The 27,528-nt window shown below is 42.7% G+C and overlaps 1 protein-coding gene across 1 annotated transcript; it reads left to right on the plus strand.

The window, feature by feature from the left end:
* Positions 1-20,503: 20,503 nt before the first annotated feature.
* On the plus strand, positions 20,504-22,540 carry LOC130683678 (C-C motif chemokine 8-like). Its single transcript, XM_057501940.1, has 3 exons — positions 20,504-20,634; positions 21,443-21,560; positions 21,978-22,540. Exons 1-3 carry the CDS (start codon positions 20,559-20,561, stop codon positions 22,081-22,083), a joined length of 300 nt encoding a protein of 99 aa, XP_057357923.1. The 5' UTR covers positions 20,504-20,558; the 3' UTR covers positions 22,084-22,540.
* Positions 22,541-27,528: the final 4,988 nt, after the last annotated feature.

Consider the following 27,528-nt stretch of genomic DNA (forward strand, 5'->3'; position numbering starts at 1 on the left):
AACCTAATTCTTTTTCTCAATGCTGCAAGTTTGTCAGGGACTTTTTTTTTTGGTCCATTCAATTGTGCCTTCTTTGAGGCATGGTGAGATTGAGGTGCTTCAGGGGGTCACACGTTTTGTGGGAATTGCTTCACAGCACTGATCTGGGTCATCTTCAGCCCCATCAATACTAGTTGTGAGACCTTAAGCACAGCTTCTCTGACCATGATTCAAAAGAAATAGGAAAACAGGTGGTTTCTGGCTGGAACAAATGAACCAGTGTGAGACTCATCAGCCATATTATGGTTCTCAGAGTGTGTGTGTCTGTGTGTGGGGAGTGTACAGTGGGCAGCCCAGGGCCCAGCCTGAGAGCCTCAGAGATGCCCATCTTGCAGGCCCTTCCCAACTTTGCAATGGAATTAATAACTGGGACGTCTGGCTTTGTAAGAACTGGAGAATAGATTCGGATCAGAAAGTAGATGCCATTTCATCATAGAAGTCTTTAATAGACTCGGAGAACAGGATCTAGCTACTTTGACTGTTTCATTATATTCTAACAGACCAAATTAAGGTCTATTCACAGTCTCAGTCTTTTCATAGGGAACAACTCATGAAATAACTTTCCCAAGGTCATGAGTCAGATGAAGTAGAAACTAGAAGCCACATCTCCAAACTACCTCAGTGCTCTATCCCCCACACAAGTTACTAATTGCCCTCTGGAAAATATCTCTACATAGATACCATTGATAATCAGGGAATTTTGAGCTTGCTGGCAAATTATTAGCCCAGAGCAGGAGGCCAGGTTGTTGATTAAACAGAGCCGCTACTGGTTAATGTTGGGCACAGAGGCTAGATCTACAAAGCAGCACCTAGAGGATGGAGGGTGGACAGGGGGCTCTGCCAGCTCCACAGGTGGGCGAGCATGGCTCAGCACACAGAGCTTCAGAGGACAGACAGAACATTTCTTTCTGGGCATTCAAAAAATAATGACATGCCATCATTGCAGGGAAACTGTAATTTATATATTATTCAGAGGCGAACGAGTTGGAGATTTTTTCTCAGCCACACTAGTGATAAACACTAGGGCAAGGTACTCTCTGATTACACAGGATGACTGAAAGGCTAGAGATGTTTATTTTTTGATGCATTGGTGTCTTTTATTCTTTGTTTTCATGAAATTCCACTTTTCAAACTTTTAGCTCTTCCTGGACACTTTAATGCAAGATTATTGGTTATTTTAAATTACTCTCTCATCACTTTAGCAGAGTTATCTTAATTAAAATCTTTATGTCATCTCCCAACTCCCAGGATCTGGATCAGGTCTGTGATCTGATCTTCAAGCCCATAAACCAACCAGACAATTTTAAACCCACTGAGCTCAACAGCATTATTTCAGTTCACCGGCTCTCAGATGAGAAGAGAACTTATATCTAATCTAGGCCACCTTATTTCCCCACACATGTCCTCCCATGATCTGTGCCAAGTGGCACAGAGAGATGACAAATCTCAAAGCAAGGATCTGGTGATATGTTTTTCATACTACCATCTTTGGCCAACTCACCCTGGAAACCTATGTATAAGTATATAAAATACTATATTTTTGAGAGAGTTAAATTATCACTTAGCAGCCTTAGTGTGGATAAAATGAGAGTTCCTGTGGCGAGGATTCTCACCTGGCGTTGGTTGACTAGCTCACTGCACACCTGTGGGCAATACATGGCTGTTGACTCTATATGAAGAACCCTGCCCAGTGTTCTGGGTGTGACACAGTGGCAGGGCTGCAAGGCTGCAGGAGAGCAGAGCAGAGGCTGGAATGGTGGCAGCACTGAGGACAGAGGCCCAGAGGATGGCTGTGTGGGACGACTATGCAGAGAGGCCCAGAGGACAGCTGTGTGGACAGAGGGGCCCAGAGGATGGCTGTGTGGACAGACAGGCCCAGAGGATGGCTGTGCAGGCTGAGAGGCCCAGAGGCAGAGACCGACTTGCTGCATGCAGACTCACTCTGAGTGAACAGGACTTTAGGGACTGACCTGCCACCTGGGAATAAAGTTGGGAATAACCCTTTCACCCCAAGAACGTATTGCTGTCAATCTCTTTGGTCACATTGAATCCATAGTGAACTTGCCCAGGACTGAAACCCATTGGCAAGACACTTAGGTATCAGAAATCAGAACTCAGCAGAACTCAAAGAAGCCTGCAGAGGCAGCTGTCTGCTTCCTGCATTCTGATTCATTGGTGTAGACAGAGGACCCAGTCTCTACTTCAGAAGTAATGCCTCCTTTAATTACATCACTGGAGTGTTCCCCCTCACCGCCTGGAGGTGTTTATGAGTAATGAGGAGACCAAGAGGTGGCAAATGAGGCCTGAGAGGATCGCTGAAGACTCACTACCTGGAAAACTCCAAGTCAGTGGTACTTTGGGTTTGTCTGTTCCTTGCTTCCTCAAACTTGTATCTTACTCTGGTCAAGGAGGGACTCACATTCTCTCAGAAAAGTGTAGCTGGGGTTTCTCTAACTGGTGTCATGTGATTTGCTATTAACCAAAGCAGAGCCAATTCAGGTGATTCCTTCACTGCTAGACTAAAGGACATGGTCACCCAAGCCTGCTTGAATAGGAACTGTACTTTCTTGGCCAAAGGGGACTGAAAAAGTAGTGATGCCATCAAGTAATGAGGAGATGAGAAAGAAGCAGCTTCCTGAGATAGCCTGTGAGCCCAAGGGCCACGGAGGAGAAATAGTTGAGGGCTTAGGTGTTAGTGCTGTGGGTCCAAGGGAATTAGTGGAACCTGGACGAGGGCTGTTCTGCTGTTCTGAGAGCTTCAAGACTATACCCGAAAAGGTATATGTCTGTGTACCCACCCCCTGCAAGCTTGCTTTCCTATGAAAAAGGAAAGGAAACCAACCATAATTTCTCCAAAAGATATTATCTTAAAAAATCAGAGTCCCATGGTATCTGGCCTAGAGGCATGATCCAGATTTAGTCCTTAGGGGCCCTTTCAGCAGGGTGGGGAGGGGGGAGGTGAGGGGTGTTAAAACACCACGGGGCTGCTTCCACTTTGCTGGCAGTTCTGCATAATCCTGCGGTCCTGCACATGGGACAGGAGACCCTAATTAATGAAATCCCCACTGCACCAGGTGCTGGGGGAGGGGGGCCGGGTGTCAGACATTCTTCCTCATCAAGCCTTATGCAGAGGCTGTTACCCAGCAGTAGAATGGCTTCTTTGGATTTCATTTTTTTGTTATTTCTCCTGATCAGAAATGGTGAAAGAATGTTAGGTGAGGAATGTGGGGAGGAGGAGCTAGGTAATTTCTCCAGGACAGAATAACCTGCCTAAGACAACTGAGTGTTATTTGCATTTCAATTTAGATTCTTGGATAGTTCATTTTCTTTTCATTTGCTCTATAAGAACAAGGCTAGGTTAAGATTATCCAAACCTCAAACTGTAACCCCAGGAACTCCCCATACCAAGCCTTAGGATATGGCTTTTGGTAAACATCTCGCCTCTTTAAACTGCTTCGTTGTTGTTTGCGAGGCCAGGATGGAGCTTCCTGTCAAAGCAGCTGCCCTCTTTCTCAATGACTAATTTAAATTTCATGGCAAAGCTCTTAGATGTCCAATTGTAGTGTTTAACGGCCTGACCCAAACCGGGGATACTGGTCTATAATTTTCTTTTTTTGTGGTGTCTTTACCTGGTTTTGGTATTAGAGTGATGCTGGCCTCAGAGAAAGAGTTTGGGAGTATTCCCTCCTCTTCTACTTTTTGGAAAACTTTAAGGAGGTTGGGTATTAGGTATTCACTAAATGTTTGATAAAATTCAGCGGTGAAGAGGAGCTTCTCAAGATGGCAGTGTGGGTAGGGTGGTGGAAATCTCCTCCCCAAACCATATATATTTTGAAAATACAGCAAATACAGCTATTCCTAAGAGAGAGCCCAGAAGATACAGTACAACAGCCAGGCTACATCTACATCTACAAGGACTCAGCATCTCATTAAAAGGGTAAGATACAAAGCCATGACCCGGCGGGACCTGAGCACGCACCCCCACCCCAGCTCACCCATGGGAGGAAAAGAGTCAGAGTGGGGAGGGAGTGGAAGCACAGTACTGCTAAATGACCAACCCTAGTAATCTGCGCTGGGAGCACGGCCACATTGCATGGTGTAATGGATATTAGAGAAAAAGAAAAGTAAAATCCGAGACTAAGACTGCAAATAGGTCCCCACAGCCGGCTGCCCTGGGACAAAAGAAAAGCGGGCACTTTAAAAGTCTTAAAGGTGAGCCAGGTGGAGAGGGACAGCTATCAAATGATTTCACTCATCTGGGGAGCATAAGAACAAAGAAAAAAACTGAAGGAACAAAACAGCAGCAAACTCACAGAATCCAAGAATGGACTAACAGTTACCAAAGGGAAAGGGACTGGGGAGGGTAGGTGGGAAGGGAGGGATAAGGGGACAAAGGGGCCTCATGATTAGCACACATAATGGGGGGGTCATGGGGAAGGCAGTATAGCACAGAGAAGACAAGCAGTGATTATATAGCATCTTAATATGCTGGTGGAGAGTGACTGTAATGGGGTATGTGGTGGGAACTTGATAATGGGGGGAATCTAGTAACTACAATGTTGTTCATGTTATTGTATATTAATGATACCAAAAAATTAATTCATTAATTTTTAAAAAATTCTTAAAGGGACAAGGGTTTAACAGGTGGACAAAATCGTCCTGGCACACTCATCCCAGCAGGCTGGGAATTTTAAGGAACTTCAGGTGCCCTAATCCCCTGGGTGGCAATGCAGCTCTGAAGCCCCTCATAGTGATAAGCAGCCTGCCATTGATTGCCCCTTGCCAGCACTGCAAGCAAACTGGCTGACCCGCCATTGCTGCAGAGCAGCCGGGGAGCAACCCTGCCCACAGCAACCACACAGTCTTCTCCCAGCAAGCAGCTAACCAGGCCAGACCCAGAGGCTGCCCTTGTGTGCAGCTTCCGGGCACAGACAGCAGAGAGACAGTGCAGAGCTGGAAGGCACAAAGGGGCTTATTCTCACAGCGAGCACGTGCTGCTCACCTGCAACCCCCACAGTGCCCTAAGCCATCCAAAAGGCCCCCTGCCCAGGGCAGCTCAGAGTATTAACCCAGAAGCTTCCCCCTGCACCCTGTTGACTGACACAGGCAGAGGAATCCAGTGCAAAGTCCAGAAGGCATGTAGGGGCTCTGCTCTTGCAGCAAACACATGCAGATTGCCTGCAACTCCTGCCAGTGCCCTAGGCAATCCCGAGGACCACCCTGCCCATGACAGCTCAGGGAATTAAACCAGAGGCTGCTACCTGTGTGCAGGTAACCTGCACAGACAGCAGAGATGGGCAAGGCGATCAGCAAGCAGGAAGGGACTTTGTGCTCTTAGCTGACACACACGCCACATGCCAGCAATCAATTCCATCACCAAGGAAAGGCAGAAGTATGTGATTCAGTCCAAAATCACTCAAACACCAGATAGAGGGTGTGGTGAGAATGAACTAACCAATCTTGCTGAAAAAGAATTCAAAATAAAAGTCATGACCATGCTGATGGAGCTGCAGAGAAATATGCAAGAGCTAAGGGATTAATTCCAGAGGGCAGTAAGAGGAATGAAACAAATAATGGAAGGAATTAAGAGCAGACTGGATGAAGTGGAAGAAACTGTTAATGGAATAGAAATCAGAGAACAGGAATACAGAGAAGCATTACAGACAAGAACAGGGTATTAAAAGCAGCCAGAGAGAGAAAAAGATCACCTACAAAGGAAAACCCATCAGGCTATCATCAAGCTTCTCAACAGAAACCTTACAGGCCAGAAGAGAATGGCATGATATATTTAATGAAACAGAAGGGCCTTGAACCAAGAATACTCTATCCAAAATAATAAATTGGTTATCATCTATTATCTTCCTGTTCAAAGATAGCTTCTATTAGTAACATATTTCCAATCTCTAATTTCTTTTTTTTGGTAACATTAAGTTACAATTACATGAGGAACATTATCTTACTAGACTCCCACCCACCAAGTTCCCTCCATACCCCATTACATTCACTGTCCATAAGCATAGTAAGATGCTGTAGAATCCCTACTTGTCTTCTCTATGTTGTAGAGCCCTCTCCATGATCCCGCTACATTATGAATGCTCATAGTAATGCCCCCACCCCCGGCTTTTTTTCCCCTCATCCCTCCCTTCCCACCCATCCTCCCCAGTCCCTTTCCTTTTGGTAACAGTCCATTCTTGGGTTCTGTGAGTCTGCTGCTCTTTTGTTCCTTCAGTGTTTTCTTTGTTCCTATACTCCACAGATGAGTGAAATCATTTGATACTTATCTTTTTCTGCCTGGCTTATTTCAATGAGCATAACACCCTCTAGCTCCATCCATGCTGTTGCAAATGGTAGGATTTGTTTTCTTCTTATGGTTGAATAATATCAAATTGTGTCTATGTACCACATCTTCTTTATCCATTCATCTACTGTTGGACACATAGGTTGCTTCCATTTCTTGGCTATTGTAAGTAGTGCTGTGATAAACATAGAGGTGCATATGTCTTTTTAAAACTGGGCTCCTGCATTCTTAGGGTAAATTTCTAGGAGTGGAACGCCTAGGTCAAATGGCATTTCTATTTTGAGTTTTTTGTGGAATCTCCATACTGCTTTCCACAATGGTTGAACTAATTTACATACCCACGAGCAGCGTAGGATAGTTCCACTTTCTCCACATCCATGCCAACATTTGTTGTTTGTCTTTTGGATGGTAGCGATCCTTACTGGTGTGAGGTGATATGTCATTGTGGTTTTAATTTGCATTTCTCTCATGACTAGGGATGTGGAGCATATTTTCATGTGCCTGTTGGCCATCTGAATTTCTTCTTTGGAGAAGTGTCTATTCAGATCCTGTGCCCATTTTTTCATTGGATTATTTGCTTTTTGTTTGTTGAGATGCATGAGCTCATTATATATTTTGGATGTCAACCCTTTATCAGATCTGTCATTTACGAATATATTCTCCCATACTGTAGGATGCCTTTTTATTCTATTGATGGTGCCCTTTGCTGTACAGAAGCTTTTCAGCTTGATATAGTCCCCCTTGTTCATTTTTGCTTTTGTTTCCCTTGCCCAGGGAGATATTGTCATGAAGAAGTTGCTCATGTTTATATCCAAGAGATTTTTCCCTATGTTCTTTTCTAAGAGTTTTATGGTTTTATGACTTACATTCAGGTCTTTGATCCATTTTGAATTTACGTTTGTGTATGGGGTTAGACAATGATCCAGTTTTATTCTCTTACATGTAGCTGTCCTGTTGGTGGTAGCCAACACCAACTGTTGAAGAGGCTGTCATTTCCCTATTGTATGTCCATGGCTCCTTTATTGTATACTAATTGACCATATATGCTTGGATAAATATCTGGACTCCCTATTCTGTTCCACTGGTCTGTGGGTCGGTTCTTGTGCCCATACCAAATTATCTTGATTACTGTGGCTTTGTAGTAGAGCTTGAAGTTGGAAGCGAGATACCCCCGCTTTATTCTTCCTTCTCAGGATTGCTTTGGCTATTCATGGTCTTTTGTTGTTCCATATGAATTTGTGAACTATTTGTTCCAGTTTGTTGAAGAATGCTGTTGGTATTTTGATAGGGATTGCATTCAATCTGTAGATTGCTTTAGGCAGGGTGGCTGTTTTGACAATAATAATTCTTCCTAGCCAAGAGCATGGGATTATTTTCCATTTGTTAGTGTCCTCTTTAATTCCTCTTAAGAGTGTCTTGTAGTTTTCAAGGTATAGGTCTTTCACTTCCTTGGTTAGGTTTATTCCTAGGTATTTTATTCTTTTTGATGCAATTGTGAATGGAATTGTTTTCCTGATTTCTCTTTCTGCTAGTTCATCGTTAGTGTATAGGAATGCGACAGATTTCTGTGTACTAATTTTGTACCCTTCAACTTTGCTGAATTCAGATATTAGTTCTAGTAGTTTTGGAGTGGATTCCTTAGGGTTTTTTATGTACAATGTCATGTTGTATGCAAATAGTGACAGTTTCACTTCTTCTTTACCGATCTGGATGCCTTTTATTTCCCTGTGTTGTCTGATTGCTGTGGCTAGGACCTCCAGTACTATGTTGAATAACTGGGGAGAGTGGGCATCCCTATCTTGTTCCCAATCTTAGGTGAAAAGCTTTCAGCTTCTTGCTGTTAAGTATGATGTTGACTGTGGTTTTGTCATATATGGGCTTTATTATGTTGAGGTACTTTCCCTCTATACCCATTTTGTTTAGAGTTTTTTCTGAATGGATGTTGAATTTTGTCGAATGCTTTTTCTAGCATCTATGGAGATGATCATGTGGTTTTTGTCCTTTTGTTGATGTGGTTGATGATGTTGATGCATTTTTGAATGTTGTACCAATGCTGCATCCCTGAGATGAATCCCACTTGACCATGGTGTATGATCCTCTCTATGTATTTTTTAATTCAATTTGTTAATATTTTGTTGAGTATTTTTGCACCTATGTTCATCAGGGATATTGGTCTGTAATTTTCTTTTTTGGAGGGGTATTTGTATGGTTTTGGTAGTAGAGTGATGCTGGCTTCATAGAATGGGTTTGGAAGTATTCCCTCCTCTTCTATTTTTTAAAAAAGTTTAAGGAGAATGGGTATTATGTCTTCTCTAAATGTCTGATAAAATTCAACGGTGTATTCATCTGGCCTGGGAGTTTTGTCACGATGGACACCACATGCTTTAACTATGGTATATATGTGGTATATATATGAAGCCTTTACAATTCAAGCAATTGAAAAATATCAAGCAATTCAAGACTTGAAAGATCAATGTGAAGTGATAAAAGATACAAATATCAACAAATGTTCCTTATGTCTGTGTGTATATGTATACACCACATATATGCATAAGGGTGATATAAAAAACACAATATACATAAATTTATGCATGTATACATACACATAGTGCAATGAAGAGAGAAGAAAGGGATAAAATAAGTAAAAATAGCCAGATTCAATCTTAGTATTTAAGATGCAGATAAGATGGCCAACCACCCCAGTTTACCCAGGACTGAGGGATTTCCTGGGACGCTGGACTTCTAATGCCAAAAGCGAGTAATTCCAGGCTTCCTCAGAAAGAACCAGTCACCCTAAATGCAGATGTACTCAGTCCTTTCCTTTAGGCATTTGGTGTATTTTTATGTTTCCTACAATAAGGGTGCCACCATTCAAAAATCACTGGAAGTTCTTCTGGCATCTTATTCTGAGTTAGGGGAAATGCCAGGGAAACATTTCAGAAGTTCTTAGAAGTGTCACAAATCCTCACAACGTTTCCAGTAAGTGAAAGAAAGGAAGGCCTTCCTCAAATGAAACCCACCTGAACCCGGCTGCAGTTTCCTCTTCCCCCACCTCCCCTTCCCTTCCCCTCCCCTCCCCCTTCCCTCCCCTCCCACCCCTCCCCCTGTCCCCTCCCTCCCCCTTCCCTCCCCTCCCACCCCTCCCCCTGTCCCCTCCCTCCCCCTTCCCTCCCCTCCCACCCCTCCCCCTGTCCCCTCCCTCCCCCTTCCCTCCCCTCCCACCCCTCCCCCTGTCCCCTCCCTCCCCGTTCCCTTCTCCCTCCCCTCCCCTCCGTAAGCACCCGAGGCCCCTCTCCTCTGATTGGGTGTGATTAGCGCAACCTCGGAGACTGCAATGAGAAAAGCAATAGAATTAAACACCACAGAGCTAAAGCTGCCCATTCTGGAGCTGTACGCTGCAGTCACAGTTTCTTACCGGAGATTCCCAGTGCGGAATGAGGCTGGCCTGGCAGCTGCAGGCGGAGAACGAGGTCACTTCCCCAAGGTGCTCAGGCCGGGAGCCCCGGGGCTGGGCGCCCAAGCGGGCGGCGCCTGGAGAGATGCACAGCTTTCCAGTCGTTCCTGTGCTAGAATACATGAATGTTTACTATTCTGGCCTAAAGTTTCTACCATCTACTTAATGTTACACACTCTTATCTTTAAAAATGTAGAATAAAAACCAGTTGTTCTTAAACAACCATTTGATCAATAAATATGAGAGGTGCCCTCTCAAAAATTAAATTAAATTAAAAAGAGGAAGGAATCAAAGCCCCTAAAACTGGCTTCTAGCCAACATAATAACTATGAGGTCTTACTTAATAAACAAGGTATTATTAAAAATTTAAAAAAAAAACAGTTGTTCTGACATAAAGATAATAGAACATTTTGGTTCAGAATGTTCTGGAGTATAATATATAGTATTACATCAGATAGACTGGTCAAAACTTAAAAGAACACTGATGTAAACAGTGACTATTTTGCATGTGATAAAGAACATTTCATAGCACAATGACTTCTTGCAGTGTGTAACCTGGAGGCTCTTAGCCTTCCTAAGTGTAATCGTGACTTCATAAATGAAATAAAAGCATTGCCCTAAGGAACATCTGCATCCATTAAGGGCTTTGTAATAATTTCCTCCTTTTACTGAGTTGATGTAGATAACGTGACATGGTAGTCATTAATATAGTTCCTTGACATTTAGGTAAAGTCAATTATGCAGCGGGGTGGGGGAGCAAAAATAACACAGCTTAATTTAGAATGCTATGGGAGTGCCCTAAATATGATGAAACTATTTAGACTCACCACTCGGCCTTGAGTTAACATAAAAGTCTTTTCTAAAAAGGAGTGGGCTATTTTGAACATGAAATATTAGAAATTGTTTAATCGAGGAATATCACGTAAAACTGTGGCTTCTTTACAATGCTTAACAGTTAGTAAACCAATATGGATAACATAGAGCATGCAGTGGGGACTAGAAATCCCAGCTGATATTTCCAGTTCTTATTCAGAATGGCTGGATTATATTCCCAGGCCATCTTGAAGACAGGCAAGATGTCTGACCCACTTTGATCAATAAAACATAAGCAGAAGTGACATATGTCACTCCAGGCAGAGGCCTTTGAGAGTTAATATAAGAATCTCCATGTCTCTTTGACCTGCCTTGGTGACCAGGCATATTCCTGATGAAAGAAATCTAACAGCCCAAGTGAATAAAGACTAGAGCAGAACCAGAGCCCTCCACTCAGTTATAGTGAGGAAACTACTGGAAGATGGCTAAGAACAACCTATGATATGCTGTGCCATGCTGTTCCACACTGTTCCACAGCCACCAGAGGAGACAGAGCAGGGTGAGGCAGTGCCTAGAGTCCACACTACCAAGCCAGCCAAAAACCCAGGATCACAACAAATGACCCCACATGACCTCAGAGCAGGCCAGGAGGCTTCCATCCACACCCCAATGACACCCCAAAAGGGCAGGAGCAACTGAACAGCCTGCCTGCTGCCATCAACACAAAGTTCTCATAATAGTGTGGACTTGCCCCATTAAGTCGAGCAACCCTGCCTACCTCTCCTCCTTGCACCTACCCGGTATCCCCCAACACCACTGAGAAGTTTATCCTAACATTCCAGTTTTTTCCATGAAGTTATAAAGAACAAGAACAACAGACATTAGGAGATAATTTCCTGAGTCTCAGAAAGTGCTCTGTGCCACACAAATATTAGGCATTGAGTGGGGCAAGATGATGCCAGGGCTTGGTGGAATAAACTACATGTCCCCAAGCCAAAAGAGAATCTGCTCGTGCAACCCATGGGAGACGTATCAGTAATCCTTTGTGAAATTATTTACATTCCCACTGGGCTCACAATTGCTTCTCCCTGTAACATGAATTTTCAGGCACAAAACATTAGAGCTTCTAGGGCCTGTCCCGCCAGGGACCAAGCAAAGGGGCCTAGTGCATAAATGGGCATGGTGATTGCATCTCTGAGCTCTGGTTTTAGTTCTTTACTAAGTTGTCAGAGGGACTCTGGGCACATCATTCTCCCACCCTGGGCCTCAATTTACAAATCTGTAAATGAGGAATTTGAACAAAGGTAGTGGCTCCCAAACTGGCCATCGTTTGACCTGGAGCGTGAGTTGAGGCATCACCTCTAAGGATTCTGAGTCATTCTGCTGGAGTGGGTTAAGGCCTCTCTTACTAATAGCTGCCCATCATGATATTACAGGGAGATCTGAGGAAAAGATGTGTTGGATAGTCTCTGAGGCTTCTGGGCCCCTTACTGTAGCTTCTGTCTGCTTCTTATCATCTAACCTGGAATCTCATAATGGCTTTTGTCCTGACACAGCCACTCGCCAGTCCTGGCTTGTTATGGAGCAGCTGCACTGCCTTGACAAATGGTTTCACCTTTATAATTCTTTCTCTCGCTTGTAAAGGGAAAGGGTTGAATAAATTAAATACAAACGTCTCTTCCAGTGCATCCTATAGTTTTGTGACCATTGAGGATATTTGGGACAGAGCTGAAACACAAAAGCAGAGGTTGTGATACCCACGATGTGGTCTCATGTAATCACATTCCTCTAGAACCACGTAAGAAGTAAGAACCCAGATCTAGCTCCACAGCAAAATACCCTCTCTTGCCCTCTATTCACAGACACTTGTTTCTGACCTCAGGCTACGCTTCACAACCACTGAGCTGGGTCGGGGGCGGAGGGTGGGGGGGTGGGGGGTGTTCTCAAAGCTGCTTTAGGAAGCTGCTGATTGGAAGACACCAAGAGGAAAAAAAAGAGGCAGAATAGCCACTTCCTTAAACAGCACGGCCAAGCAGCTAGACAGGATTTTGCATGACCTAAAGTTTCATTTTAACGTTTTATGTTGGGATTTCTTGAATTCAGTTTAAAAACAAAACAAGAGAGGGGAATTGGATAATCAAAGTGATTTACCGACTGGGATCTCTGCACTCCTGGTAGAACTAGGGCCCTGGTGCCCCTCGTTGTGTCAGCTCCAGGATCTGACCCCCACATCCTCTCTAAGCCCCCAAACATTCCACTCTTCTGGTTCATAGCAGTGAGACAGGGACCGTGGGTGCAGTCAGAGTAGGGGGAGGGCCTCCGGAAAAGGCAAAGCAAGATAATTACAGTCAGAGCAGGGAAGCCCCCTACCAAAACTCTGTGTTGAACATTAACCTCTAGAGTCATTCTTCAGTAATATCAGTTAATATTCTCCAGATAAAGGAAAGTAGCCCATGTTTTTTATTACGCTAATCATTTGTAATCATGTGTAAGATTCACTTTAGCATGCTAAAAGGCCCAGGCCTATGTGCTGTTTTTCCTCCTTCAGACCTGGTAAGATCATTTGCAATATGGGCAATTAATGGCAAGCAAGCCCAGCCATAAACAACATAGTAAAAGGCAGGAAGGATTCCATCTTAAAAATAAGATTGCATTTTAATACCCAGGAAGTTAAGAAGTAAGATTCTTAACTTACTCTTTAGCAAACAGACAATATCTCAGCCCACCTTGGGGGCTGGGCAGGCAGTCTTGTTTGATATGCTCCCAGACCGAGACACCAGTATCTCAGAGAGAAATCAAAGAAGTAAATTTCTTGTGTTAAGTTAATTTGAAATATTCAGGGACCACTTAACAAGTCCACACCCCTAAGCCCTTTATCAAATTCCCCAAAATATTTAACTGCCTATAAAACCCCTAGAGCACCACCATGGGCTCTCTTGTCCCCTCCTGGCGTGAGCCAGGAGCTCTGACCTCTCACTGTATCTCTCAATGAAAGCCTCTCCCTGGCTCTCCTACCTTGACTGTTTGCTAAGTTCATTCTTTGACTCCGCAAACAAGAACCCCGGCATCAATACCATCCCTCTTATTCTCCAAGAGCTTGCCTTCTCAGATGTACCTTTTCTCCTCTCCCCCAGGGGCTGAAATATGACTGCTTTCCTGCCCCAAAATTCATCTTTGTTGTTTCCCATGTAATGTGTACTGGCCTCAGCCTCCTGACTGTTGCCAAATTTAACTAAGTTTGGTCTTTGGTCTTGAACACTTTGCAGAGTCATTCTACCTTGATTTATTAATTCCATTCATTTTATTCAGTAAATGTTTATTGAGTGCCTACTATGTGTGAGTCAGATTTTCTCAACACTGTAAAATTTGTAGAGTTACTATTAAAAACCCTATTTTCTTTCAAGTTAGAGTAGAGGCAAAGGATGCTTAATGCCTAGATCTTGTTTTCTAAATATCATTTCCCACTAAAAGGGATCATTTGAAAAACCTTTTTGACTCCCAATAACTATGATTCACATATTTGTCATCTGCTTAGAGATGAACTTTCCGCATGAAGGCAGCTCAGAGGAGACATTAATGAGCTCTGGAGGGCATTCTGTAAGAAAGTGACTTTATTTCTGATGCATAATTGATGCAAGCTTGGCCTTTTAGCGAACATACCTGCACAGGGAGCAGTGCTACATGGGACACCTGGAAGAGGGACTGTCCCCAAAGTGATTAAAAAGCCACCACCCAAAGAGTTCAACTTCCCTTTTGGCCAGAAGAAATCCTGATGACACTGATGCAGCCCACGCTTTGCAAATTCTTTACTGTTACAAGTTCACACAATATTTGCAATAAATGGAAATGCATGAAGTAAATGTTCAAAAATCTCTTGTGAATCAATATGAAAAATAAAAGTCCATCTGATATAAGAAAACGAAGCCTTTATCACAAGAAAAAAATAAACCAACATACACATAAAAAGCAAATAAATTGAAATGTAAGCAAAATAAAGCTTTGCCTTCTTATTTTACTTACTTTATATTGAAGTATAATTTATATAGAGTGTAGAAAGTTTAAGTACACAATTTCATGAACTTTGCATATAGACAACTATTTAAGCTCCACTTTAAATATAGAACATTCCTCCTTCTCAAAAGACTCCCTCATGATGTCAAAACCACAAAGGAAACCACTATTCCACTGGTTAGTTTCGCTTTTTTTTGTTATTAACATATCATTGATATACGCTCTTGTAAAGGTTTCACATGAAAAGCATTGTGGTTACTACGTTCACCCATATTATTAAATCCCCACCCCACCCCATTGTAGTCACTGTCCTCTGTGGCATCAGAATAGTAAGATGCCACAGAGTCACTACTTGTCTTCTCTGTGCTACACTGTTTTCTCTGTGACCCCCTCACACACCATGTGCACCAATTATAATACCCCTCACTCCCCTTCTCCTTCCCTCCCCATCCACTCTCCCCTCCAACAGCCTTTGGTAACCTCTGTTCCCTTCTTGGAGTCTGTGAGTTTGCTGCTGCTTTGTTCCTTCAGTTTTGCTTCATTGTTATACTCAACAAATAAAGGAAATCATTTGGTACTTGTATTTCTCCACCTGGCTTATTTCACTGAGCATAATACCCTCTAGTTCCATCCATTTTGTTGCAAATGGTAGGATTTGATTTCTTCTTATGGCCGAATAATATTCCACTGTGTATATGTACCACATCTTCTTTATCCATTCATCTACTGATGGACACTTAGGTTGCTTCCATTTCTTGGCTATTGTAAATAGTTCTGCGATAAACATAGGGGTGCATACGTCTTTTTGAATCTGGGATCTTGTATTCTTTGGATAAATTCCTAGGAGTGGAATTTCTGTATCAAACGTTATTTCTATTTTTAGTTTTTTGAGGAACTTCCATATTGCTTTCCACAATGGTTGAACTAGTTTACATTCCCACCAGCAGTGTAGGAGGGTTCCCCTTTCCTCACATCCTCGCCAGCATTTGTTGTTCCTTGTCTTTTCGATGTTGGCTATCCTAACTGGTATGAGGTGATATCTCATTGTGGTTTTAATTTGCATTTCCCTGATAATTTGCAATGTGTAGCATCTTTTCATGTGCCAGTTGGCCATCTGAATTTCTTCTTTGGAGAAGTGTCTGTTCATCCCTCTGCCCATTTTTTAATCAGAATAGTTGTTTTTTTGGGTGTTGAGGCATGTGAGTTCTTCATATATTTTGGATGTTAACCCCTAGTTTTACCGTTTAACAAGATAAACACCATCCCTTAGCAACTTTCAAATATTTCTAAGAATAATAAATTCACATTTTTAGTGAAGATGCAGAATTTTCAAATGTCCATTTTCCAATGTGTCAATTCTATTTTCAATTCTGTCAAACTCTAGAATCTTTATGATATGCACACATTTTATCTGATAATCTCTTAGCTGTGGAATTGAATATAGATATTAATGATAATGTTACATCAGCTATCTCACAAGTATTGTTTATTATTGTGAATGGAAATTGTATAATTCCCAGCTGTGGACAAATGCTTAAATTAATTATGGTGCATTTATATACGGAATCCTATGGTACCTTTAGCATTCAGGATTATTGGGGAATAATAAATAACTTGTGGAAAATATAGAAATGTTCATTGAAAAGACAATATACAACCTTGGGTTTGATGATGAAATTTTAAATATAATACCAAAAGAAAGATCTATGAAAGAAAAAAATGATAAATTAGATTTTATTACACTAAAAAGTTTTGTTCTGTGAAAGACACTGTTAAGAAAATAAGCCATATGCCCTTGTACTGTTCACCATGTAAGAACTTATTCACTATGTAAGAATTTGTTCTCCATGTAAGAACTTGTTCGTTATGCCTCAGAAGATTGGAGACTGACGAAAATTAGGCTTGGGGTGGATTAATGATTGTGCATTGAGCATTGGCTCCCCTATACAGAATTCTATTGTTGTTAACAACCATTTGATCAATAAATATGAGAGATGCCCTCACAAACAAAACAAAACAAAACAACAACAACAAAAAAATACAGTACACACTTCCAATGGTAAAATAATAAGTAACCGGGATGTAATGAATATAATCAAGATATTGTAACAGCTTGGTATGGTGATAGCTGGTACCCAGAATTGTCATGTATACAAATGTTGAATCACTATGTTGTACACCTGAAACTAATGTAATGTAATACTGTGTGTCAACTACCCTTCAATAAAAAATAATTATCTACAAAAAAAAAAAATCAAGACCTAAATACTAAATAAATGAAGTGACCTATGTGTTTATGAATTTGAAGACTCAAAAAAAAAAAAAAAAGAAAAGAAGCCATAGATTAGGATAAAACAGTCTGAAAGCAAAAGGCAAGCAACAGAACCAAATGGCAGAGATTTTGGAATCATCATACCCAGACTTAAAAATAATCATGATTATTGTTCTAAGGGCTCCAATGGAAAAATTGGACAATGTGCAAGAACAGACAAATATGAGCATACAGATGAAAACACTAATAAAGAACCAAAACAAAAGGCTAGAAATCAAATACATTGCAACAAAAATAAACAACAAGCCTACCAGGAGAGTGGACACAGCTAAGGAAAGAATCAGTGCGCTTGGAGATATGTCATTAGAAACTTTCCAAATTGAAATGCAAAGGGAAAATGGAATGGGAAAAAAAATGAAGCAGAATACTTAAGAACCGTGGGGCAATTGCAAAAGGTATAACATACATGGGATGGGAATACCAAAAGGATTATGGAAAAGAGAAAGGAACAGAAGAAATATCTTAAGCAATAATGGCTGAGAATTTACCAAAATTAATGTCAGATACCAAATCCAACTATCACATTGAAGACTTCCACACACCTCTATCAGTAGTGGGCAGATCCAACAGGAAAAGCCAAAAGAATATATGTACAAGCAATCATCTGGATCTGACATCCATAGACTACTTCATCCAACAAAACAAATACAATTTCTTCTCAAGATCACATAGAACATTTACCAACATAGACCACATACTGGGTAATAAAACAGCTTAAAATCTTTAAAATAATAGAAATTGTGCAATGTCTACTTTCAGATCAAAGTGAAATTAAAGTAGAAATCAATAACAGAAAGATGGCTGGGTAATCCCAAAATATTTGGAGGTTAAACAATTCTAAATAACACATCACATTGGGAACAACATGTGGACGTCTCCTCTCAGCATTCCTGTTCAACATCATACTGGAAATCCCAGCTAATGCAATAAGACAGGACAAAGGAATAAAATATTTACAGATTTGGAAGAAAGAAATAAAACTGTCTTTGTGGAAGACACACTTGTCGTTGTAGAAAAATAAGAAAAAAAAAAAAACTCCTGCAACTAATAAGTAATTATATCAATGTTACAGGATACAAGGTTAATATATAAAATGCAATTACTTTCCAATATACCAACAATGAATAATTGCAACCTGAAACTGATAACACAATACGATTTATATTAGCACCAAAAAGTACTCAGGAGTGAATCCAAGAAAATATGTACAACATCAATATGATGAAAGCTATAAAACTTTGAAGAAAGAATAAAGAGCTAAATAAATGGGGAAATATTCCAGTTAATGCATAGGAAGAGTCAATATTGTCAACATATCAGTTCTTCCCAACTTGATCTATACATGCAATGGAATCCCAATTAAAAGCCCACCCAGTTATTTTGTGTATATTAACAAACTGATCCTAAGACTTATGTGGAAAGGCAAAACAGCCAGACTAGCTATCACACTACTGGAGAACAAAGGGAACTGACACTATCCAGCTTCAAGATTTACTTTAAAGTTATGCTAACCAAAATAATGTGGTATTGGTAAAAAAAAAAAAAAAAAAGACCCACATGGATATAGGCAGCTGTTTTTTAGAGAGGAGCAAAAGCAAATCAATAGAGAAAGAATAATCTTTTCAACAAATGGTTCTGGAACGACTTGACAAACACATGCAAAAAAAAAAAAATGGGTTTAGACACAGACCTTACACCTGTCACAAAAATTAACTCAAAATGGATCAAAGGCCTAAATGTAAAATTCAAAACTATAAAACTTCTGGAATATAACAAGAGAAAACCTAAGTGACCTTGGGTTTGTGATGACTTTATAGATACAACACCAAAAGTATAGTTCATGAAAGAAATAACTGATTAGCTGGACTTCTTCAAATGTCTACTCTGTGAAAAACACCACTGGGGAATAAGACAGGACACAGGCTGGGAGAATATCTTTGTAAAACACATACCCTTTCAAGGACTTGTATCCAAAATACACAAAGACCTCTTAAAACTCCAGAACAAGAAAACAAACAACATTATTTAAAAACAGGTGGAAGATCTCACCAAAGACATCTCACAGAAGATATGCAAATGGAAAGTAAGCATATGAAAATATGTTCAATATCATGTCATTAGGAAATTGCAAATCAAAACAATGCGATATCACTACCCACCTACTGGAATGGTTAATATAAAAAAATGATAATAGCATATGCTGACAAAGATGTGGAGCAACAGGAATTCTTATTTACTGCTAGCAGTGAATGCAAAATGGAGGCCCATTTGGCAACTTACAAAGCTAAACATAGTCCTTACCATATGATCCAGTAGTCACATTCTTGGGTATTTACCCAAATAAGTTGAAATTTTATGTCCACACAAAATTCTGCACATGAATGCTTATAGCAGCTTTATTCATAATTTCCCCAAACTGGAAGCAACCAAGGCGTCCCTCAATAGACAAATGGATAAACAAGTTGTGATACATACACAGAATAGAATATTATTCAACAGTAAAAAGAACTGAGCTATCAGACCATGAAAAGACACCATGCAACCTTAAATGAATTATTTCTTAGTGAAATAAGTCAGTCTGAAAAGGCTATGTACTCCATAATTCCAAACTATATGATATTGTAGAAAAAGAAAACCTACAGAGACAGTAAAAAGATCAGTCATAGCCAGAGATTTGGGGTGGGGGAGAAGAGAAAGGATGTACAGGTTGAAAACAGGGGATTTTAGGGCAGTAGAACTTCTATATTCTATAATGGTAGATACGTAGAGGAGGAAAGTAGAAAAGGTCAGTGATTTGCAAACCTAACTTCTTCCCTTTGAGCCCCCATTCCCTGCTCCACTGTGTGTGAACGAAGGGAATTGGGAGGCATTTTTCAGATAAACCATTTCTACCTGGATCTGCATGAAATATTAGCTTCTTTATATGATTTCACTTGGAGAGAAACTTGAATGCCTGAATAAATATTTGGAAACCACCATCCCACACGATCAGCACGTGCTGTCATTCTTAGGCTGCATGCCACAAGATTCCAGGGCACTGAGACTTGAAGATTCCTGCATTCTCCCATTCTGCCCAGGTTCCTGCAAGCCACCTGTGTGGGCTTCTAAAGGAGCCTGACTGTAGGATGGAAGGGACTAGAGTCTGATAGAGAGTGCTAAGACAAAAGGTGCCATCGTGGGCCTCCTGGGTCCTGGGGAGGGTCAGGCCCTCGGTTCTCGGTACTCCACTACGACCTTAGCTTCCATTCTTCCTTTCTGACAGATCATTTTCCATTTCAAAGAAATCACTGTCCTTAAGAGTCCATTGAGGTTACTTCCTATACTTTGCTGGACACAGTCACATACCCTTCCACCGCTGCTCCACATAGTCTAAGAAAATGATAGAAACTGCAGAGCGTCCCTCTCTCGGTGTTGGGAAATCACCCCAGCTTGGTGCCTACTCAGCATACTCAGGGTCTTACTTCATCCTTCGTTGATCAGGACCCTGCCCACGCTCTCTGCTCCCAATAAAAGGCGGGCAAAATGGCCAGAGCCACCAGAGCAGCAGAGCGGCTGAGACCAACCCTGAAACCTCCCACTCTCAGCTGCAGCTCCCGTGCTCACCCTCCAGCATGAAGGGCTCTGCTGTCCTGCTGTGCCTGATGCTCACAGCAGCCACCTTCAGCGCCCAGGTGCTCGCTCAGCCGGGTAAGGCTCCTCTCTTCCTAAGGCTTAACGTCTGAACTGACATCTGGGCAGATACTAGCTCCCAGCAGGAGTCACCCCGTGCCTGCTGCATAGGCTACATGGCAAAGCCGAAGAAAATGAGACTAAGATGGGAAATAAGAAGAGCCACCGTGTCACAGCTAGTCAGGCCAGAGCCAGAGCCAGACACCCAGGCTGCTGGGGCTGGTCCCCACGATCAGTCCTGGCACCAGCTTTGGGAAGAGACACTGAATGCAGCCACCATCTCAATGGCACTCACATTGCATGGGAATGTGTCACAGAAGGAAGCACCATTTCTCATCAGGGATGTGAAGGACATTTCAGGCAGTAGTGGAGAGGAATAAACAATTGCTTGAGGTTTCATATTTTGGATTATAGTCCAGTGTAGCTTCCAGAACAGTGGCTGTGTAAGGAGGGAAGGACCCAGAGGCATCTCAGCATGTGACACAGGTTGGCTCTAAAACCCATGGGTATGAGAAGCTGGGAAACAAGGTCTTAGAACTTAGGCTCAGTGTCAGAGGTTTGGGATCAGGAGACCTTCTAGTGATTCGCCTTGTTACTCAAGATTTCTCCATCCCTGTCAACAATTAGGGGCCCCATAGTTCAATAGAGGAAACCAGCTCAAGGGCAACATTTTATCTGTGGGATCAGAATAAGGCACTGAACGTGGGAGTGGTGGGTCCTAGACAGAGCTCATGTGTTTGTCTTCTCCCACCTTCTCCTCCTTCCCTTAGAAATGCATGCTTACGAAACATCATATATCACTCATTTTTTGTGAAATGTTTTGCAGATTCTGTGTCCATCCCGATTACCTGCTGCTTCGGTGTGGTCAGTAAGAAGGTCCCCATGCAGAGGCTGGAGAGTTACAGCCGAATCACCAGCAGCCAGTGTCCCCAGGAGGCTGTGATGTAAGTAGAACATCCCCTGGTGCCCACAGCCAAAAGTTGTCAGACTTTGGGGTTCTATACAAGGGAAAGACGTCAGGATGCACATCCAAACGAGTCAGAAAAATATACCACCTAATGCAAAAAGCCCTTTACCCCATAGAGAAACAAAGCCCACAGAAGGAGTCCATACTCTGTGGTCCCCTTCTGGGGGCTTGATCAGATCACCCAAATTCCTCCAGCCAGGAGCCTGGGGGGCTTTCCCTGGATCAACAAGAGCAGAGCTGCTTTCTGTGGCCTCTACCTCCCATATCCCCCACCCCCACTTACTTTGGTCCTAATCCAAGCCCGTCACCCAGGGAGCAAGGGCTGATCAGGTTTAGGGGCCAAGGGGCAAAATCCTCAATGCACTCCATCTAACTGTGCCCTCTCCCCTCACAGTTTCAAGACTAAACTGAGCAAGGAGGTCTGTGCTGACACCAAGCAGAAATGGGTCCGGGAGTCCATGAAGCATCTGGACCGAAAGTCCCAAATGCTGAAGCCTTGAACCCTCATACCTGGACTGAGAGACAGTCAGAGCCTGAGGAAAATTCTCTTTATTCTCCCCTGCCTTGCCTAGGTGCAGAGCGATATTATTTTATTACAATATCCAAAAAGAGGTACTTCGTTTAATAATTAAAGGAACAATATTCCTTAAATTATATTTAATTATATTTAAATTATTGATGTTTTGACTGTACCTGCCATAAATCCTAATGAATGTGAAATACAAAGTCCGGTGATATGTTTTCTCTTCTGTGAAAACAGTTAAGTTCATGGCGTGATGTCACTGTTTCTCCACACCTGTCCGTAGTGCTGTAAGACCCTCTGTGGGTCATCAGAGGAAAACACGTCTGTATTCTTAGGAAATCAGGGCTCCTGTATGTCAAAGGTGTACTGTGCAGTGTTGTTGTTGAAATTATTATTATTAGACGACTGTGGAATTTTCTAAGAGAAAAAATACATAGTTTTAAACAACTTGGTCTTATTTTTCATGGGGTAACATTAAACCGGGCAGGGAGGAAGGCAGCAATGGCTGGCAATTCAGGGCTTGGAAGCCAGCCTCTAAGAAGTCTTTTGGATACAACTGTGGTTCATGGAGAATCTAGCAGGACAGACCAGGCTGTTCAGCCCGTTGGCTCCAGCCCCTAATACCACCTGCCTTTATTCAATAGGAGCTTGAAGCCCATTTCTTTTCTCGCCACACCTCTTTGCCCAGGCTCTCTCTTGATCTCTTGCAGGAGTCTTCACACTTTTCTCCATGACCCCAGGTTGTCTCCATCTAACTAATTCTCAAACCTGTAATATCCGAGGAGTGAAGCCAAATCTAAGGGGAAATTAGATGTCTATCACCTAGAAGCCCACTTAAGGCTTTTCATTGAAGATGAGTCTTTAATAGGACTGGTCTGTGCAATGCAGTGGCAAATAGAAAGTGTTCTTCAGAGCTGGTGCAGGAGGGAGAGGAAGGTTGTAGGCTGGAGGAAGGAACTCCATCTGGCCGTACTATGCGAAGATGGAGGAGTTTGGGGTTTAGAAATAATGGCTGGAGCCAGATTTCAGGGGCTCTTGAATTTCAGATTCAGAAGTCAGTGGGTAAGAGGTTTGCTAGGCAAGAAAGAAGGGCCATGGGCAGAGGTGGGCATCAGGAGGAGTAACCTGGTGTCTGAGGACAGGGTGGAGTGTGGGAGGGAGGGCCGAGAGAGAGCAGGCCACTGAAATGGTGCGGGGGAGAGGCAGGGGCTCTGGAACAGGGGGGTCATGAGTCATGAGGGTAAAGCTGGGAAGAATAGGCCAGACAGAGCGGTAAGTCAAATGTTACAGAAAGGGGAGAACAATTGACCCGGGACATACATCCTTCTAGGAAGATCTCACAAAGCAACCACGGACGGGGCAGATGTCCTTGAGGCACAGAATGAGTCAATCTCCATTACTGTGCCCCCAACTCCTAAAAACTAACCCCTAAATCCTAAAAACTCTCAAGCATTGATTTGAAGGCATGGGACCTCCTTTCCTTAACTGACTCTTAAAGTCAGGATTCCTTTGTATTTTCTGAGCATTGCTGGCTTCTTTTTGAGACATGGGGCCACCATTCTGAGGCCCAAAGGCCACACCCCTCACTCTAAGGGAAAGAGGATCATTGCCCTGCTGATCCAGCTCCTCAGCGCCTGTCACTGTGGTCACAGGGAGAGATGCCACAATTCCAGTTCGCTGGGAAGCATGGCAAGGCGGGAGACGGGTTCTGATCCCAGAACTGATCCTGACGCTCACTGTCACTTCCGGCGCATCTCTCTCTGGTGTTAAGATGCCGCGCAAGGTTGGAGCTAATGCTGCGTCACAGGCAGGAAGTGAGGGGATCTGGCAGGTGACCTTACAAGCCCCCTCCAGCTCCAGAACCACATCTCTTGGAAACTTGGTCAAGCCCGTTGGCTAGAGTAAGGTGGGGAGGTAAAGTGCTTGTGACTCAAACCACCGAGCCAGCCAGTTGCCTTAAACCTGTAAGTCAGATATGTCAACTGCCTGGAGATAAGCTTTCCACTAAAAGCCAGCAGAGTGACCCAAGCCCAAGAACAATAAGGCAGCTAAGTGTCCGCTGGGTAAGAGGAACACTTCCCAGCCACAAAAGGCTCTATCCAGTTCCAACTACTCTTTTCCACAGCCTCAAGGCCCAGCTGGCCATGAGATCTGGACCCAGGGTTTCATGAAGCAGCTGGACCACAAATCCAAGGCATGAAGACTCACTCCAAACTGACACCAGGCCATGGCCCATTTGTTTGCTCTGAGCTTTGCCCAGCTATCTGCACTCTGGCATTATGCCATTATATTTCAAATCACAATGAACATTGTTTAATTACATTAAACACCAATGTCCTAACTAATGTGTCATTTCATTTACATTATTGTTTTATGTGCTTTAATTAGAATATTGGTGTTTTGAAAATCAACACCCTTACGTTGACTGGTTCATATCTGTGAGTCCGATTCATCCCCTTGTCAAGGGGAGCAGGAACTGGGAAAGTCACTTGAAGCCGACAGGCACTCTCCTGGGCTCACCTCTGGTTTTGCCCTTGGCTCAGGCAGATGGTTTGCTACAGGCTACGACTCACTTCACTCTCTTGACATCTGCTCTCTGTGTCTCCTCGCTTCTTGCTTTGGGTGCCATCTAGGGTCAGGGGTTGGCTTGGCAGGCACATCATGAGACTCAGATGTTTTGGGGAGGGAACTCTCTGGGTGACCACCTTCCACCAGTGAAGGATGGAGAAGTGAAGACTTCTGCCGCCCATCCTCCCGCAGGCTGACTCTGGGAGCCATCTGTAGGCTTCTCAGGTAGTCCTAGGAGAATCCCTCCCGTTGCCCGTGATGCTGACCTTGACTATGTATACTTGTGTTGGCCTCTCCACCTTCTCCATCTCATTCTTAGTCCTGATCCCTGGGGACAATTACCAAATGAAACTATCTACACACTGGTCCTTGTCTCAGGCTCTGTCTTACTGATTCATTGTTTGATACAGTCAACATTTGTTCTCCTTCCTCTTGGTCAATCTCTGGATATCACTGGGCAAATTCATTGGTCGGGGCCAGCAATTCAGTTGGGCATTGGGTGGATGCATTCACCAGCACTGGGGCTGGGATGGGGATCAGACCAGTGAGCCCTTTGGGGCCAACGGTGGGGCCAAGACCATGGACTCAACCAGCATATTTGGCCGGACTGGGTATGAGGGTGGCTTACAAGTCAGGACCAACAGAACTGGGACTGAGTCAGCCACATAGCTACTGAAATGGTGACATGGAGAGGAATTTAGTAAATAAGTAAAAGTGTTGAAGATAATGGATGCCAAGTCACTTGCTGTTGGAGAAGTTTCCATAGAGGAAAAATGGAATGTTGGAAGGCTAGAAAAAATACTATTGTGTTGGCCTGAAACTGGAGGTATTGATGTGAACTCAAGGTTTTAAAGGTAGATAATAGATACATGGATAGATAGATAATTGACAGATTGAACTACATACATGGATCATAGATATGTGCAAGTTGAGCATACGTTCAACCACCCAATAATTTTCCAAAATACTGCCAAATATTTTCCAAAGCTGTTGCACCAATTTACATTCACTCCACCAGCAGTGTATGAGAGGTAGAGTTGTTCCACATTTGGTACTGCAACATTTCATACTGTCATTCTTTATAAATTAGCCATTCTGATTATGAGGATAGTTGCATGTAATCCAGATAATTGTGGTTTAAGTTGACCTTTTACTCATGACTAGTGCAGTTGAGCATCTATTCAAATGTTTATTCTATATCTTCCTTTATTGGGTCCTAGTCCATGTTGTCTTTTGTCCATTTTTTAAGATTTTTTAGATTGGCATCTTTTTCTCATGTATTAGAAGCATTTTTTATATTCTGAATGGGAATCTTTGGTCAAGTGTGTTAACTGAAGTATCTTCTCATAATCTGTGATTTTCCTTTTCACACCCTTAAAGATGCCTTTTGATGAAAACAGCTTCCTAATTTTAATATAGTCCATTTATCAATATGTTCCTTTTTTATTAGTGCTTTTGTTTTCTGTTAAAGAAAAATTTTTTTAACCATTTCAGAGAAAGATTTGGCATCAGCTGGAAGCCTATGTGAGTGACACACAATGTAAGCCAGGCCTCGAGTAATTCCTGTTTGGGCCAGATGAGAAGAATGTTACTGGGGATGAGCTATTAGAAGCAAACATGGATCTGGGAGAGAAGGTGGTCAGAAGCAAGAAGGAAGGCAAGCAGTCTTGCACTGTTTTCAGGGCTGGTAGATGGACTTTCCTCCTCCAGGGTCAAAATGACAGTATCCTCTTCCTCTGCAGTCTTTGCCTTTCTCTGGAGAGACCGAGTCTGAGGGCAGAGAAGGCCAGTCAGTGCTGGCCCCCTCCCTTTCCATCAGCCACTCCAGTGGTCGGGTATCCATTCTATAAAGTTCAAAGGTTGCTGTGGCTCAATAATCCTTAGAACCCTGAAGAGTACAGTGAGATGGACAGGGAGAAGTGTTAAGCACTAGGTGGCCCAGCTCTGCTTCCCTGAGCAATTTTACTTTTAATCTGTTACACATCAGGGCTTCCCGAAAAATCATGAGAACAGACTTCAGTGGGTAAACAAGCCTCTGAAAACCACATTGTCAAGTGAAGCCAACTTTACATGTTCTCATCTAAGACAGCAGGGAACTAAGATTTCCCCTGGCTACAGGCACGTTGCAGGATGCCACAGCAACTTAATGGTTCCAAAATCACAGGATTCTATAGTTCTAGGAGACTTATATTGTATAAAGGTGACTGAGCCGGAGAAGAGCTAGCTGAGCTCTGCCCTGGCATAACTGAGCAACTGGTATAGAACCTCCATAAACTCTCACTCTGAGTGGTGGGTTGACCGGATTTTCAGGGATCCAGAGAATACCATCCATTTAAAGCCAATATCAGATAATCCCAGGTCTCAGTATTTCTTTCCCCAGTGCAGAGTCACCCTGGTTATATGGCAGCAGGTTCCTCTGGGGAAGGCTTGGGGAAGATTTACAGTATAAACCTGTGAGTTTCTAGATTTAGCAAAAATATTGCCAAGGGTATAATTATACTAAAAATGTATTCATTGTTAATCTGAAATTCAAATTTAATTAAGTGTCCTATATTTTATCTGGCAACCTAGCATTGCATGGTCCTTCCTAAAAGGGAACTGGGTCCCACCCTTCTGGGCACTCCGGATCTATGAACTGGCTTAAATCTAGTAACTGGGTGAAAGGCCATGATTCTGTTCTATAGACTTACATTAGGTTTCTGCCCATGAAACCTAGAATTTTCTGCTAAAGTGAAGCAGTATCTTAGTAAGCACCTCATCTATCTCATGCCTAGGGAGCCCATAATCACGGTCACAGATTCCTGCTGATCAAAACACTTACTGGCACTCCAGTCCTGGGGCTCCTCGGAGTAAT

This window comes from Manis pentadactyla, chromosome 4, assembly GCF_030020395.1.
Source record: "Manis pentadactyla isolate mManPen7 chromosome 4, mManPen7.hap1, whole genome shotgun sequence".
NCBI classification, from domain to species: Eukaryota; Metazoa; Chordata; class Mammalia; order Pholidota; family Manidae; genus Manis; species Manis pentadactyla.